General features: G+C 42.4%; 1 protein-coding gene across 1 annotated transcript in view; it reads left to right on the forward strand.

The window, feature by feature from the left end:
• SLC25A12 (solute carrier family 25 member 12) overlaps window positions 1–13,117 on the forward strand; it is a 239,734-nt gene that overhangs the window by 91,162 nt on the left and 135,455 nt on the right. The window contains exon 10 of the mRNA XM_073633896.1: window positions 7,641–7,725. Within this exon, the coding sequence (XP_073489997.1) occupies window positions 7,641–7,725 (85 nt within the window). The remainder of the gene's footprint in view (window positions 1–7,640; window positions 7,726–13,117) is intronic.

Here is a 13,117-nt window from a genome sequence, read left to right on the forward strand (position 1 = left end):
CTCCCCCCCTCCAGTGTCACATTTGGCACCTTTCAGGGGGGAGGGGGGTGCAGATACCTGTATAATACAGGTATTTGCACCCACTTCCAGGCATAGACTCCCACAGTGGGGTCTATGCCACTCCCCCCCCCCCCCCCCCCGCTGTCTGTTGGGAGACACAGGGACCATTCAGATTGCGCAGCGCGACTCGCGCATGCGTAGTAGGGAACCAGGAAGTGAAGCCGCAAGGCTTCACTTGATGATTCTCTTACCGAAGATGGCGATGGCAGCACCCGAGGACCGAGGGACGGTTCGGCCTCGGGTGCCGACATCGCGGGTGCCCTGGACAGGTAAGTTGCCTTATTTTTAAAGTCAGCAGCTGCAGTATTTTTAGCTGCTGACTTTTAGAAAAAAAAATTGGTGGACCTCCGCTTTAAGTAGCTGTTTAGTATACTTATTGCATACATATATTGTACATGCTTATTTGCTAGGAAGATAGTCAGTTTGTGCATGTTGTGGGCATCTTTTGTTATATTTTGCATGCTATGAATTGTGTATCCTGTGGTTGTATGTGCCATTTTTCCTGTTTAGTAAAAGTATTAATACACAGCAGAGGTCTAAGCTTCCTTTGCTTTCTTGCAATGTGACCTTACTAGAAGCAAGCAAAACGATTTGTTTGTGGAAGGGTTGGAGAGCAGTACAATAATGAGCGTCTGCAGGCAACAATGAAGCATGGTGGAGGTTCCTTGCAAGTTTGGGGCTGTATTTCTGCAAATGGAGTTGGAGATTTGGACAGGATCAATGGTGTCCTTAATGCTGAGAAATAGAGGAAGATATTTATCCATCATGCCATACCATCAAAGTGGTGTGTGATTGGCTCCAAATGTATTCTTCAGCAGGACAACAACCCCAAACATACAGCCAGTGTCATTAGGAACTATCTTTAGCGTAAAGAAGAACAAGGAGTCCCGGAAGTGATGGTTTGGCACCCACAGAGCCCTGATCTCAACATCATCAAGTCTGTCTTGGATTACATGAAGAGACAGAATGATTTGAGGAAGCCTATATCTACAGAAGATCTGTGGTTAGTTCTCCAAGATGTTGGAACAACTTAGCTGCTGTGTTTCTTCAAAAATTGTGTGTAAGTGTATCCAGAAGAATTGAAGCTGTTTTGAAGGCAAAGGGTGGTCCTACCAAATATTGATTTAGATTTCTCTTCTGTTCATTCACTTTCCATTTTGTTAATTGATAAAAATAAACTATTAACACTTCTATTTCTGAAAGCATTCTTCATTTACAGCATTTTTTTTACACCTGCCTAAAGTGTTTGCATAATAGTGTAAGGCCTCGTGCACAGGGCTTAAACGCTACTTTTACAGGAGTTTCACTTTTTTTTTTTATGCCTGTAAATGCACCTCTGTGTTAGCCTATTTGTCCATGCACATATAGGCGTTTACAGGCATGTTAGAAGAGGAGTGTTTATAGCTGCACTAATAAATGTAATATGAAAGATGCAAAAATCACACTTGGTATCAGCCCTTTTGACAGACTAAAACTGCAGCTTACTTGGCTGTAAAAGATAAGAGGGCTAACGCTTTAAAGTGTATGTCCAACCAAATCCTTTTTTTTTTTTTTTTTTTTTGGAATGGGGAAGGGTTTAGTATCCGTGTCAATTTTATTTTTATCACTGCCTGGACTTCATTTTTACTTTACTTCCTGTTCCACTGAGATATTTAGCCTCGGTTCACACTAGGACGACTTGTCAGGCAACCTAGTCGCCTGACAAGCAGCGTCCCGTTCTGTGCAATGGAACCGTTGCGTTGCTCCGACTTAGAAAAAGGTTCCTGTACGACTTTGGGGGCGACTTGCATTGACTTCTATACAGAAGTCGTTTTGCAAGTCGCCGCTGGGTCGTGTCCTGGGTCGCCTGAGGCAGTCGCGCTGTAAGTCGTGTTGCCTCAGTGTGAACCGACCTTTACAGTAGTTTTGTCAGTATTGCCACTGAAGAATGATCCTCTCTTGCTGTCTGGTAAGGTTCCACAGGGGTTGAAATCCTTTATCCCCCATATTTAACCAAAGCACACCATATTCACCACTTTTAAACCCTTCAGTTTGCATCACAGCCATTTTATCTATTTGTTTGCAGAGCGCTTCATGTGCCACCGTTAGTCCTTCCCCTTGCCCTTACCCCAATCTCAGGCTCACCAACAGATACTAATGATTCATTCATAGCAATCTATTAACCAGTACCATGTGGTATCACATTGCTGGTATTACTCTCTTCGTTGGAGATGATGGGAACATTAGACATACATTTTATGTTTAATCTGTTTACTAAAGCGATTGTAAAGGGTTTTTATTACATAACAAATATGTCATACTAACCTGCTGTGTGCAAGGGTTTTGCACAGAGCGGCCCCGATCCTCCTTTTCTGGGATACCCTGGTAGCGCTCTTGGCTCCTCCCCTTTATTGAGTGCCCCCACCGAGAGCCGCATTCAATAGAGGCACCCGTTCTGGCGCACTCCCAAATCCTGCTGCTGTGTCTATTGACAAATCCCATGTCACTGGATTTGATTGACAGCGGCAAGAGCCAATGGCTGCACCTCTGTGTTAGACAGAAATTTTAAACTAACCCAGGTAGGTTTCGGACTCCTGGGCAATCATTCACAGTCATATGCCATGAGATTGATGCTTGGTCAGCCAAAATATGCAATGATATCTTTCGGTGTATGCCTACCATACTGACATGACCGTGGCCACCTTCAAGAAAATACAGTTTTAGCAGCTTTCCCTCTTGTAAAGTCTGGTATCTACTGCTGCTATTAAATCCCTTAATGTAACCCCAGAAGATAAATTTCATTTCGATCCATGTGGTTCTAAGAGAGTGAAGACCGCTGTAATTACTGATATACAGCAAAATTCAGGTAACCAGACATTGTGTGTTATCTGCTACTATTTAATTGAGCGACAGAGACCTATCCTTCAAAGAAAATTACAGTATTTACAGACATACAAGTTTTAGCCAAGAAAGCGATTTCAGACAATGGGTAGTGTAATCCTTGGGTTTCTCTGTGACTTGGGGAAGCTTATGAGGAAGGGAATTGTCTTTGAAAGGGATAAAGATAAACAGGTGTTCCTAAGACGGGGAATCCATGTCAGAGAAGAAGGTACCAGCATGTCTGCCTTCTCAGATCATTCTTTATGGCTGCCATAACTCAAACTTCAAGAGGCAGACCTATTTATTGTGGGATATTTGGCTACAGTAAGTCTGCATGTTTAAATCCGCATTGTTTTTATTCCACAACTGCTATTAGTAAAGAATGCAGGAACACAGCATGAAACAATCAAGGAAAAGTTACTGTTGAGGAGATCAGTTTAGGGGGTGATATATGCTATGCCACCCTACACTGACTTTTTAATTATTGGTGGATTATGATGAGCTAAATCAGCCACCAACCCCTTCAAAAAAAAAAGTTGAAGAGGGCAGAGAAAGTTAGCCCTCTAAATTTTTTGTCATGGTGTATCCATATACTCTCTTCTGTCATAAATACCTCTTCCAGCCTGTCAGCGGTAATGTAATCTGAGCTGTGTATGCGCAACTCAGACTACATTGACGGCACCCGCCCTATGCCATCCTGAAGTGACCCTATAGGCATCATAGCCTGGCCATTCAAGCAGCCAGGGAGAGCGAATCCAGAGGGAAGACCTGGAATGAGGGAAGTCCTGATACCTAATCAGATTACACACTGCACAGCATAGAACAAAGTGCAGAATGTGACATCAGATTCCTGCCCTCTGCCTTCTGGAGCTGGGAAATACTGTGTAAATTCTGTATTTTGAAAGGCTATAGAGGACAGAGGGCTGCAGATAAACATGTACAACTTATATTGGAGGAATTTTTCCATTTCTGTGTATCACCTGAGGCTAGTCACTAAATGTACCCACAAATACTTTTCTCATCTAACCTGTTGTTTCAGTGTGTATTGTTTTGATTTCATGTATCACCATAATAAAACCAAAAATTGAATTGAAAATTGGCGTAAAGATGAGAACTGTAGCATTTAAAAAATCTAGCTGTACATTTTATCATTGCTCCAACCACAAGAATAGAGTACACTTATCATGATTTGCTATGCTAAGTATAGGGGTTTTTAATATTGATGATGGAATTTGGAACTGGTGAATGAAATCTAGAGATGTGGGTGGTATTTTTGGCAGGTGTCCCTGGGCATATACTGGAGAAGTAAAACATACTGAGAGAAAACAGGCAACAAAAAGCTAATGACATGGCAGTGCCGCAGCTATCATCAGCAGAGAGAGTTTTAATCCCTCTCTGAAAACATAATTATAGCTGGCCTTTTGAACTTTTGCAGTGATCTTTGTTAGTTAGCAAGTGCTGGAGTAGACTTTGCTGGGATAGAGCTGCTCCGATGGCAGCCGGCCTCTATTGAGTGAATTCCCTTACAGCGAAACTCCCTCAAGCTTGACACAGCCTGATAAAACCAGCGGGGCATAGGCAAAGGTGCTGTCATCACCCAGATCACAATGATTTAAAGAGCAGCCAGTGAGAGCAAATCGTGTTAAGCCTCAGCCATCCATGCTACAGATTTCATGTGTGTTTTACAGAGTTGGCGGCATTATAAAATAAAATCTGGGGTATTCTGCTGCTGATCCAGAATATCCGAGCTTATCACTCACAAAGCGATCGCACAAGAAAACATATTTGCCATTAAAATATTTATTACACTTGCAGTAAAATACTTTTTTTATTTACATGTTGTCACTTAGTCTTTTGTCTACCCTCTTTCTCCTGGGATTCCTGTGATGCAATGCATGACTTTCTTTTATTGGCTCAGAGGTAAAGGTTTCCTGAAGCCTGTGTCACTTGCTTTTAGGACGTGTTTTGTTTTTCTGTTTTTTGTTTTGACGGAATATCATCATAAAGCAAGCAATTAAGTGAAAACAGCGATTTCCTATCTTATATGTGACATTAGAATTCTAAGTGCATTGTCTCAGTGAATACGTTTAACTTTACTGACCAGGGAATAGACTGTTGCGTACAAGTTGATGAAGACCTGCCTTCATCAGAGCCATCTTATGCAGGTGTATTGCTCTGTGACTGGTTCTCTTTACAAGAAACCCTTGCTGAGAGAAACATGTAGGACCCATGTCAATGAGCTTTGGGCTTGTGTTGATGGCACCAGTTTGAGACACTTCTGAGATCATTTGGAATTACTTGACAAGTGCATTTGACCTGCAGTTAAGCTTCTTATCTGCATCTGACCTGCTTCAAGCAGGTTTTGCGTTCCCATAAGCTTGTATAGGAATTCTAAATCTGCGTAAAGACATGATCCAAGCACTTCTTCTGGTAGTTGTAACAGCATACTATTTAAAGGGATGCCAGTATTGAAATGCAGATCCTGCCTGTTCTTGACTTAATTTTGAAGGTACAGGCTCCAGGGTGTTCATCCTTTTTTCCTTTTCCTCCACTTGAAGAGTCACTAACCATGCACAACCAAGTCCGGATACCTAATCTGCAAATACAAAGTCAGTGATCTACCAAGTAGTGGAACAAGTAAAACAAGGACAACCATGGAGGTTGCACAGCATTGGCAGCTCTCTTGGGGCATACTCACTGTAGCAGTTCTAACCAAGCCCGGGCACAGTTCACCCCCTTGGTCTGATTCATTTGTGTTATGAATGCTCCAAACAGTTCTTGGGGACAGGTAAAGTGGAAGTCCAGGCTGGATCTAACTGAGCTTAAAATTGCTTACACTACCCTTCTAACTCCTGTTTTAACTACCCTGTAGAAAGAAGAAGCTTATACTTACCTATTCTCAGGGCGCCCAGATCCGGTCACTTGATCAGCTCCCAGCGGTCGGCTTCATGGGGCAGGAGGGGCAGCCAACAACCGATGCCCCATAATTAAGTCTATGGGTGACATCACCACTCAGGCATTGCATCCGTGGTTGGTGCTCTCTCTTCTCTCCTGAAGTCAGTCACTGGGGAGATCACCGGACCGGACTGGAGTGCCTTGAGAATAGGTAAGTATATGCATCTTTCTTCTACAGGGTAGTTAGAATTGGAGTTGGAAGGGGGTGGGAGCAGTTTTAAGCTTAGATATAGTGTTTAAATCCACTGGTGCAATCACACTGGGACTTTGAACCAGTTCTGGGTGTGGTTCAGCCCCTTGGGCCGGTTCATTTGTGTAGTGTAAAGTTAGGTGGTACTGCACCTGGGATTACTTGGAAGAGGTTCACTTGTGGTCCAGAATGGTTTGCTGCAAGGTGAGTGCAAACTGTGCCAGAACATAGAACTCTTCATAAAAGACTTTGTACTAAAGCAGGAATGCCAGTTGTGGTTAGCAGGAGTGATGATGTAAGTGTGCCCGGGACCACTTGCAAATGTGCTCAGGATCACTTGCTTAAGGCTGGGTTCACACTGGTGGGGCCGTGAGTCCCAGCAAGGGGTCTGGTACGTCCCTGTTCACCGATTCAGGTGCAAAGTTTTGCCTGAATTTGCACCTATAATGGAGCCAAAGACGCACAGGACTCTATTGCAATAGTGAACTCAGCCTTAAACTTTAGTGTAAGTGCGGACCAGCAGAGTGTAGGGAGGGGAACAAGCGAACTTGGGCATGGTTCCCTTAAACCAGTCTCAGTGTGAGCGTATCCTAAGTTTATCATGGCCGGAAACACTTGGTATGCAAACTGTGCTTGAGCACAGAACTCCCCATAGGTGACAGAGCACAAAAGTAGGGATCACTGTGGTCTGGTTGATGATGTAAGTGTGCCCAGGAGCACCTGCTTATAGCCCAGTGTGAGTACAGACCAGTGGGAGGGGAAAACATTAAACTCAGGCATGGTTTAGTTAATCTCTTGCCAGTGTGAGTTCACCCTTCTTTCCATCCTAACAGATTCATCTTAAAATAAAAGTAAAGTTTGTTTTTTTTTAGTTTTTAGTTTTGGGTAGAGTGGGGAGGGATTATAACCCCTGTCAGTTTTTATTGCTACATGGGCCCCTGTGCACCCTCTCTAATTGTCCTGTTTACCATTATCATTCTAAGTGAGCATTGAGAAAATCCCAAATTTTGGGTTGTCCCCAGAATAGTATTTAAGGGTATATACTGGTGGCCTGGGGGTCCCCAAGGGATTCCCTTAATTTGCAGGGATTTCTTCTCACTTCCTGTTTGGCTAAGAGACAGTCAGTAAGGGGAAATCTCCAAAATGGGACACAGATGGTGAAAAAAAAAAAATCTGACGGGTTATTATAACCCTCCCTTGCTCCTCCCAAAATAAAAAAAATAAAAAAGTTTTGACTATAGTTCTACTTTAGGCTCATTGTTAGTAATGTGACTTTCATGGTTGTACCAAGATGAATAGGTGTCTTTTCTCTATGAGAAGGTGTTTAAATGTTGCTAGTAGCCCTTTAAGTTTGTCACATTTATACATATTTATATACATCCTACACTTGGTATGTTTTGAAAAGCTTTATATGACTTGCTTTGTATGTCAGGTATTTTTCCTCTAATACTGTAATACATTAATATTTCAAAAATGTATTACTGATGGAAACTTCATGCTACATATCTACAAGACCACCTTGTCTTTTTTTTTTAGTTCCCATGAACTTTTTCATTTTTTTTGTTTCCTTCTATAGCAATCCTACAGCGACAGGGGTAGGCCTATCTGGCTCCAGGCTGCAGAGTCTGCCTACAGATTCATGTTGGGTTCAATTGCTGGAGGTGAGTGATATGTCTGTATGCTTGGCTTAATGTAATACTAGCTGTGTCGAGCGGTACAGATCAGCTAAGGTGCACTGCATTGTTCACCAGAGTAGGAACCGGAGGCCTATTTTTTGGCTGTGATCACAGGGACCCGTCAGATCGGCTGTGCCACCTCTGGCTCCAGACAGTCTTGAGGACAGAACTTCCATAATAATACAGTATTTCCGCATACTGCGTTCTCTGCGGAGATTAATTATGTGTGGTGGCACCGGTACAAGCAACAGAGAGCCTAAGATGAAAGAAGAGAGAAAAATGCGGAATCTGTAAAATTAAAAGGAAGCAGAAATGATATCAGTGGAGCAAGAAAATACCTTTACTTTAGCTGGACATTTAAAAGACAAGTTTACTTTGTTAGAGAGAAAATTTTTTCTTAGGAAAAGTTCACTTGCTGAAAGTTGAAAGAAGCTGTATTGTGGGAAAAACATTGTTCAGTCCTTAAAATGCCTTATGGATAAATTTTGATACACATTGGAATTTATTAATATACCTATTCTAAATGCTAGGCGTCTATAAATAGCACAAATTAACGCAGCTCTGTAGTCGTTATTACATTGCAACATTTATTTTTAATGCAAGTGGTGTAAGTACATGCATTTTACTTGGTATCAGTCTTTTCAGTCCACAGCAGAGCTTTCAGAGGGGGAGGGAGAAGCAGCACAAGGAGCCAGTCCAGTGCTGCAGTGCAAGAGCATGCTGATTGGAGGATAGAACCAATGCTGCTGCTTCTTGTACCATCCAGTCATGTGAGATGAAAGGGGGGGGGTGCAGTAAGTGAAAGTGAAACTTCAACAGGGAAGTATCAGGTTTTCTCCCCTGTTAGACATGTTTGTGCTTTGTAAATCTCAGGACTGGATGGGCAGGAATACAGAACCCTTGGCAGGTAGAACAGCTGCCATATGTGTATTCTCTGTTTAACTGTTTGTCTGGAATTCTGCTGTAAGAATGTTCAAGATGAAGTATTAGACCCCTTTCACACTGAGACGTTTTTCAGGCGCTACAGCTCTAAAAATAGCGCCTGTAAAGCGCCTGAAAAAAGCCTCAACTTCAAACCCAGTGTGAAAGCCCAAGTGCTTTCACAGTGGGGCGCTGCGCTGGCAGGGTGTCACAAAAAGTCCTGCCAGCAGCTTCTTTGCAGCGGTGGAGGAGCGGTGAATACATCACTCCTCCACTGCTCCTGCCCATTGAAAACAATGGGACAGTGCCGTGATACCACCGGCAAAGCGCCGCTGCAGCGGGAAGATTTAACCTCTTTTTGGCCACTAGCAGGGGGTTAAAACCACCTCGCTAGTGACCGAATAGTGCAGCTAAAACGCCAGTAAAGCGGCGCTAAAAATAGCGCCGCTTTACCCCTGCCGCCCGGGGTGGCTCAGTGTGAAAGGGGTCATAGACCCTTTTCACACGGAGGCATTTTTCAGGCACTATAGCGCTAAAAATAGTGCCTGTAAAGCACCTGAAAAAAGCCTTAGCTGCAAACCCAGTGTGAAAGCCTGAGTGCTTTCACACTGGGATCCTGCGCTGACAGGGCGTCCCAAAAAGTCCTGCCAGCAGCTTCTTTGCAGCGGTGGAGGAGCGGTGAATACACCGCTCCTCCCCATTGAAAATAGCGCTGCTTTACCGCTGACGCCCAGGGCGGCTCAGTGTGAAAGGGGTCTTGAAGTCACAACTGGTGTCAAGCATTAGCAGAGAAGAGCAGTGTGTGTGTGTGTATATATACACAGTTGTGCTCATAAGTTTACATACCCTGGCAGAATTTATGATTTCTTGGCCATTTTTCAGAGAATGTGAATGATAACACAAGAACTTTTCTTTCACTCATGGTTAGTGTTTGGCTGAAGCCATTTATTATCAATCAACTGTGTTTACTCTTTTTAAATCATAATCACAACAGAAACTACCCAAATGACCCTGATCAAAAGTTTACATACCCTAGTGATTTTGGCCGGATAACATGCACACAAGTTGACACAAAGGGGTTTGAATGGCTATTAAAGGTAACCATCCTCACCTGTGATCTGTTTGCTTGTAATTAGTGTGTGTTATAAAAGGTCAATGAGTTTCTGGACTCCTGACAGACCCTTGCATCTTTCATCCAGTGCTGCACTGACGTTTCTGGATTCTGAGTCATGGGGAAAGCAAAAAAAAATGTCAAAGGATCTGTGGGAAAAGGTAGTTGAACTGTATAAAGGAAAGGAATATAATTGAGAATGCCAATCAGCAGTGTTCAAACTCTAATCAAGAAGTGGAAAATGAGGGGTTCTGTTGAAACCAAACCACGAGCAGGTAGACAAACTAAAATTTCAGCCACAACTGCCAGGAAAATTGTTCGGGATGCAAAGAAAAACCCACAAATAACTTCAGGTGAAATACAGGACTCTCTGAAAACATGTGGTGTGGCTGTTTCAAGATGCACAATAAAGAGGCACTTGAAGAAAGATGGGCTGCATGGTCGAGTTGCCAGAAGAAAGCCATTACTACACAATGCCACAAAGTATCCCGCTTACAATACGCCAAACAGCACAGTGACAAGCCTCAAACCTTCTGGCACAAAGTCATTTCGAGTGATGAGACCAGAATTGAGCTTTTTGGCCACAACCATAAACGCTACATTTGAAGAGGAGTCAACAAGGCCTAAGATGAAAGGTACACCATTCCTACTGTGAAACACGGATTTGGATCGCTGATGTTTTGGGGATGGTGAGCTACAAAGGCACAGGAAATTTGGTCAAAATTGATGGCAAGATGAATGCAGTATGTTATCAAAAAATACTGGAGGAACATTTGCATTCATCAGCCAGAAAGCTGTGCATGGGTTGTACTTGGACATTCTAACATGACAATGATCCAAAACACAAGGGCAAGTCGACCTGTCATTGGCTACAGCAGAATAAAGTGAAGGTTCTGGAGTGGCCATCACAGTCTCCTGACCTCAATATCATTGAGCCACTCTGGGGAGATCTCAAATGTGCAGTTCATGCGGCAGCCCAAGAATTTACAGGAACTGGAGGCTTTTTGCCAACAGGAATGGGCAGCTTTACCATCTGAGAACAATCATCATCCACAAATACCAACAAAAGACTTCAAGCTGTCATTGATGTTAAAGGGGGGCAATACACGGTATTAAGCACTGGGGTATGTAAACTTTTGATCAGGGTCATTTGGGTAGTTTCTGTTGTGATTATGATTTAAAAAGAGTAAACACAGTTGATTGATAATAAATGGCTTCAGTCAAACACTAACCATGAGTGAAAGAAAAGTTTTTGTGTTATCATTCATATTCTCAGAAAAATAGCCAAGAAATCATAAATTCTGCCAGGGTATGTAAACTTATGAGCACAACTGTATGTGTATATACAGTAAGATTAAATATTTTGTTTAACTCATGGATGGCATTGTGTCTCAGGGTTCTTTTGATCACTGAAAACAATCTCGGACACCTGTGATAATTAGATTGCCAGGTGAGCCCAATTAAAGGAAAAACTACTAAAGGAGGGTGTTCCACATTATTAAGCAGAGCACCATTTTAAAGCAATATGGGGAAATAAAAGGATCTCTCTGCTGCCAAAAAGAGTGAAATAGTTAAATGCCTTGGATGAGGTATGAAAACATTCGATATTTCACGAAAACGTAAGTGTTATCATCGCACTATTAAGAGATTTGTGGCTGATTCAGAGCACAGATGGGTTTTGTGCAGATAAAGGCACATTGAGGAAGATTTCTGCCAGATCTATTCAGATCAAGAGAGCAGCTGCTAAAACACCAATACATAGCAGCAAACAGATATTTGAAGCTGCTGGTGCCTCTGGAGTCCCACGGACATCAAGGTGTAGAGTCCTCCAGAATCTTGCAACTGCATAAATCTTCTTTCGGCCACCACTCACAAGCAGAAACGGCTGCAGAAAAATACATGAAGACTAATTTTCAAACAGTCCTGTTAACTGATGAGTGCCGTGCAACCCTGGATGGTCCAGATGGATGGAGTAGTAGATGGTTGGTGGACGGCCACCCGGTTCCAACAAGGCTGCAACGTCAGCAAGGTGGTGGTGGTGGAGTCATGTTTTGGGCCGGAATCATGGGACGAGAGCTGGTCGGCCCCTTTAGGGTCCCAGAAGGTGTAAAGATGACCTCTGCAAAGTATGTGGAGTTCCTGACTGACCACTTCCTTCCCTGGTACAGAAGGAAGAACTATGCTTTCCGTAATAAAATCATCTTCATGCATGACAATGCACCATCTCATGCTGCAAAGAATACCTCTGCATCAATGGCTGCTATGGGGATAAAAGCAGAGAAAGTCATGGTGTGGCCTCCATCCTCCCCTAACCTCAATCCTATTGAGAACCTTTGGAGCATCCTCAAGCAAAAGATCTATGAGGGTGGGAGGCGGGTTACATCCAAACAGCAGCTCTGGGAGGCTATTCTGACATCTTGCAAACAAATTTAAGCAGAAACTGTCCAAAAACTCACAAGTTCAATGGATGGATGAACTTGTGAAGCTGCTATCAAATAAGGGGTCCTATGTTAAAATGTAACGTGACCTGTTAAAATGTTTAAAAAAGTTAAAATGTTGTTCAAAGTTTGATTGAAATTGCTTTTGATTTCAGTAAATATGCTGCAAACACAACTAATGACAATGTTCAGTTCTTTACAGCCTATAAATTGTTTTGAAACTTACTGTGCGTAATAATTTGGAACAGTGCATTGTAAGTTTTTTATTTTGAAAAAAAAAAAACTGTTATCATTAGGAGGTTTGTTCAATAAAATTTAAATTGTACTCTTAATAGTTGATAAATTGAGAATTATGCTGACTGTTGTTTACATCAATTATTTAGGTAAATGAGAAAAATATCATTGGCATAATAATTTGGAACAGGGTGTATGTATGTGTGTGTATATATAAATAATATCTCACAAAAGTGAGTACACCCCTCACATTTTTGTAAATATTTTATTATATCTTTTCATGTGACAACACTGAAGAAATGACACTTTGCTACAATGTAAAGTACTGAGTGTACAGCTTGTATAACAGTGTAAATTTGCTGTCCCCTCAATTTAATTCAACACACAGCCATTAATGTCTAAACTGCTGGCAACAAAAGTGAGTACACCCCTAAGTGAAAATGCCCAAAGTGGGCCCAATTAGCCATGTCCCCTCCCCGGTGTTATGTGACTTGTTAGTGTTACAAGGTCTCAGGTGTGAATGGGGAACAGGTGTGTTAAATTTTGCTGTTATCGCTCTCACTCTCTCATACCGGTCACTGGAAGTTCAACATGGCACCTCATGGCAAAGAACTCTCTGAGGATCTGAAAAAAAGAACTGTTGCTCTACATAAAGATGGCATAGGCTTTAAGA

This window comes from Aquarana catesbeiana, linkage group LG06 (assembly GCF_042186555.1).
Source record: "Aquarana catesbeiana isolate 2022-GZ linkage group LG06, ASM4218655v1, whole genome shotgun sequence".
NCBI lineage: Eukaryota > Metazoa > Chordata > Amphibia > Anura > Ranidae > Aquarana > Aquarana catesbeiana.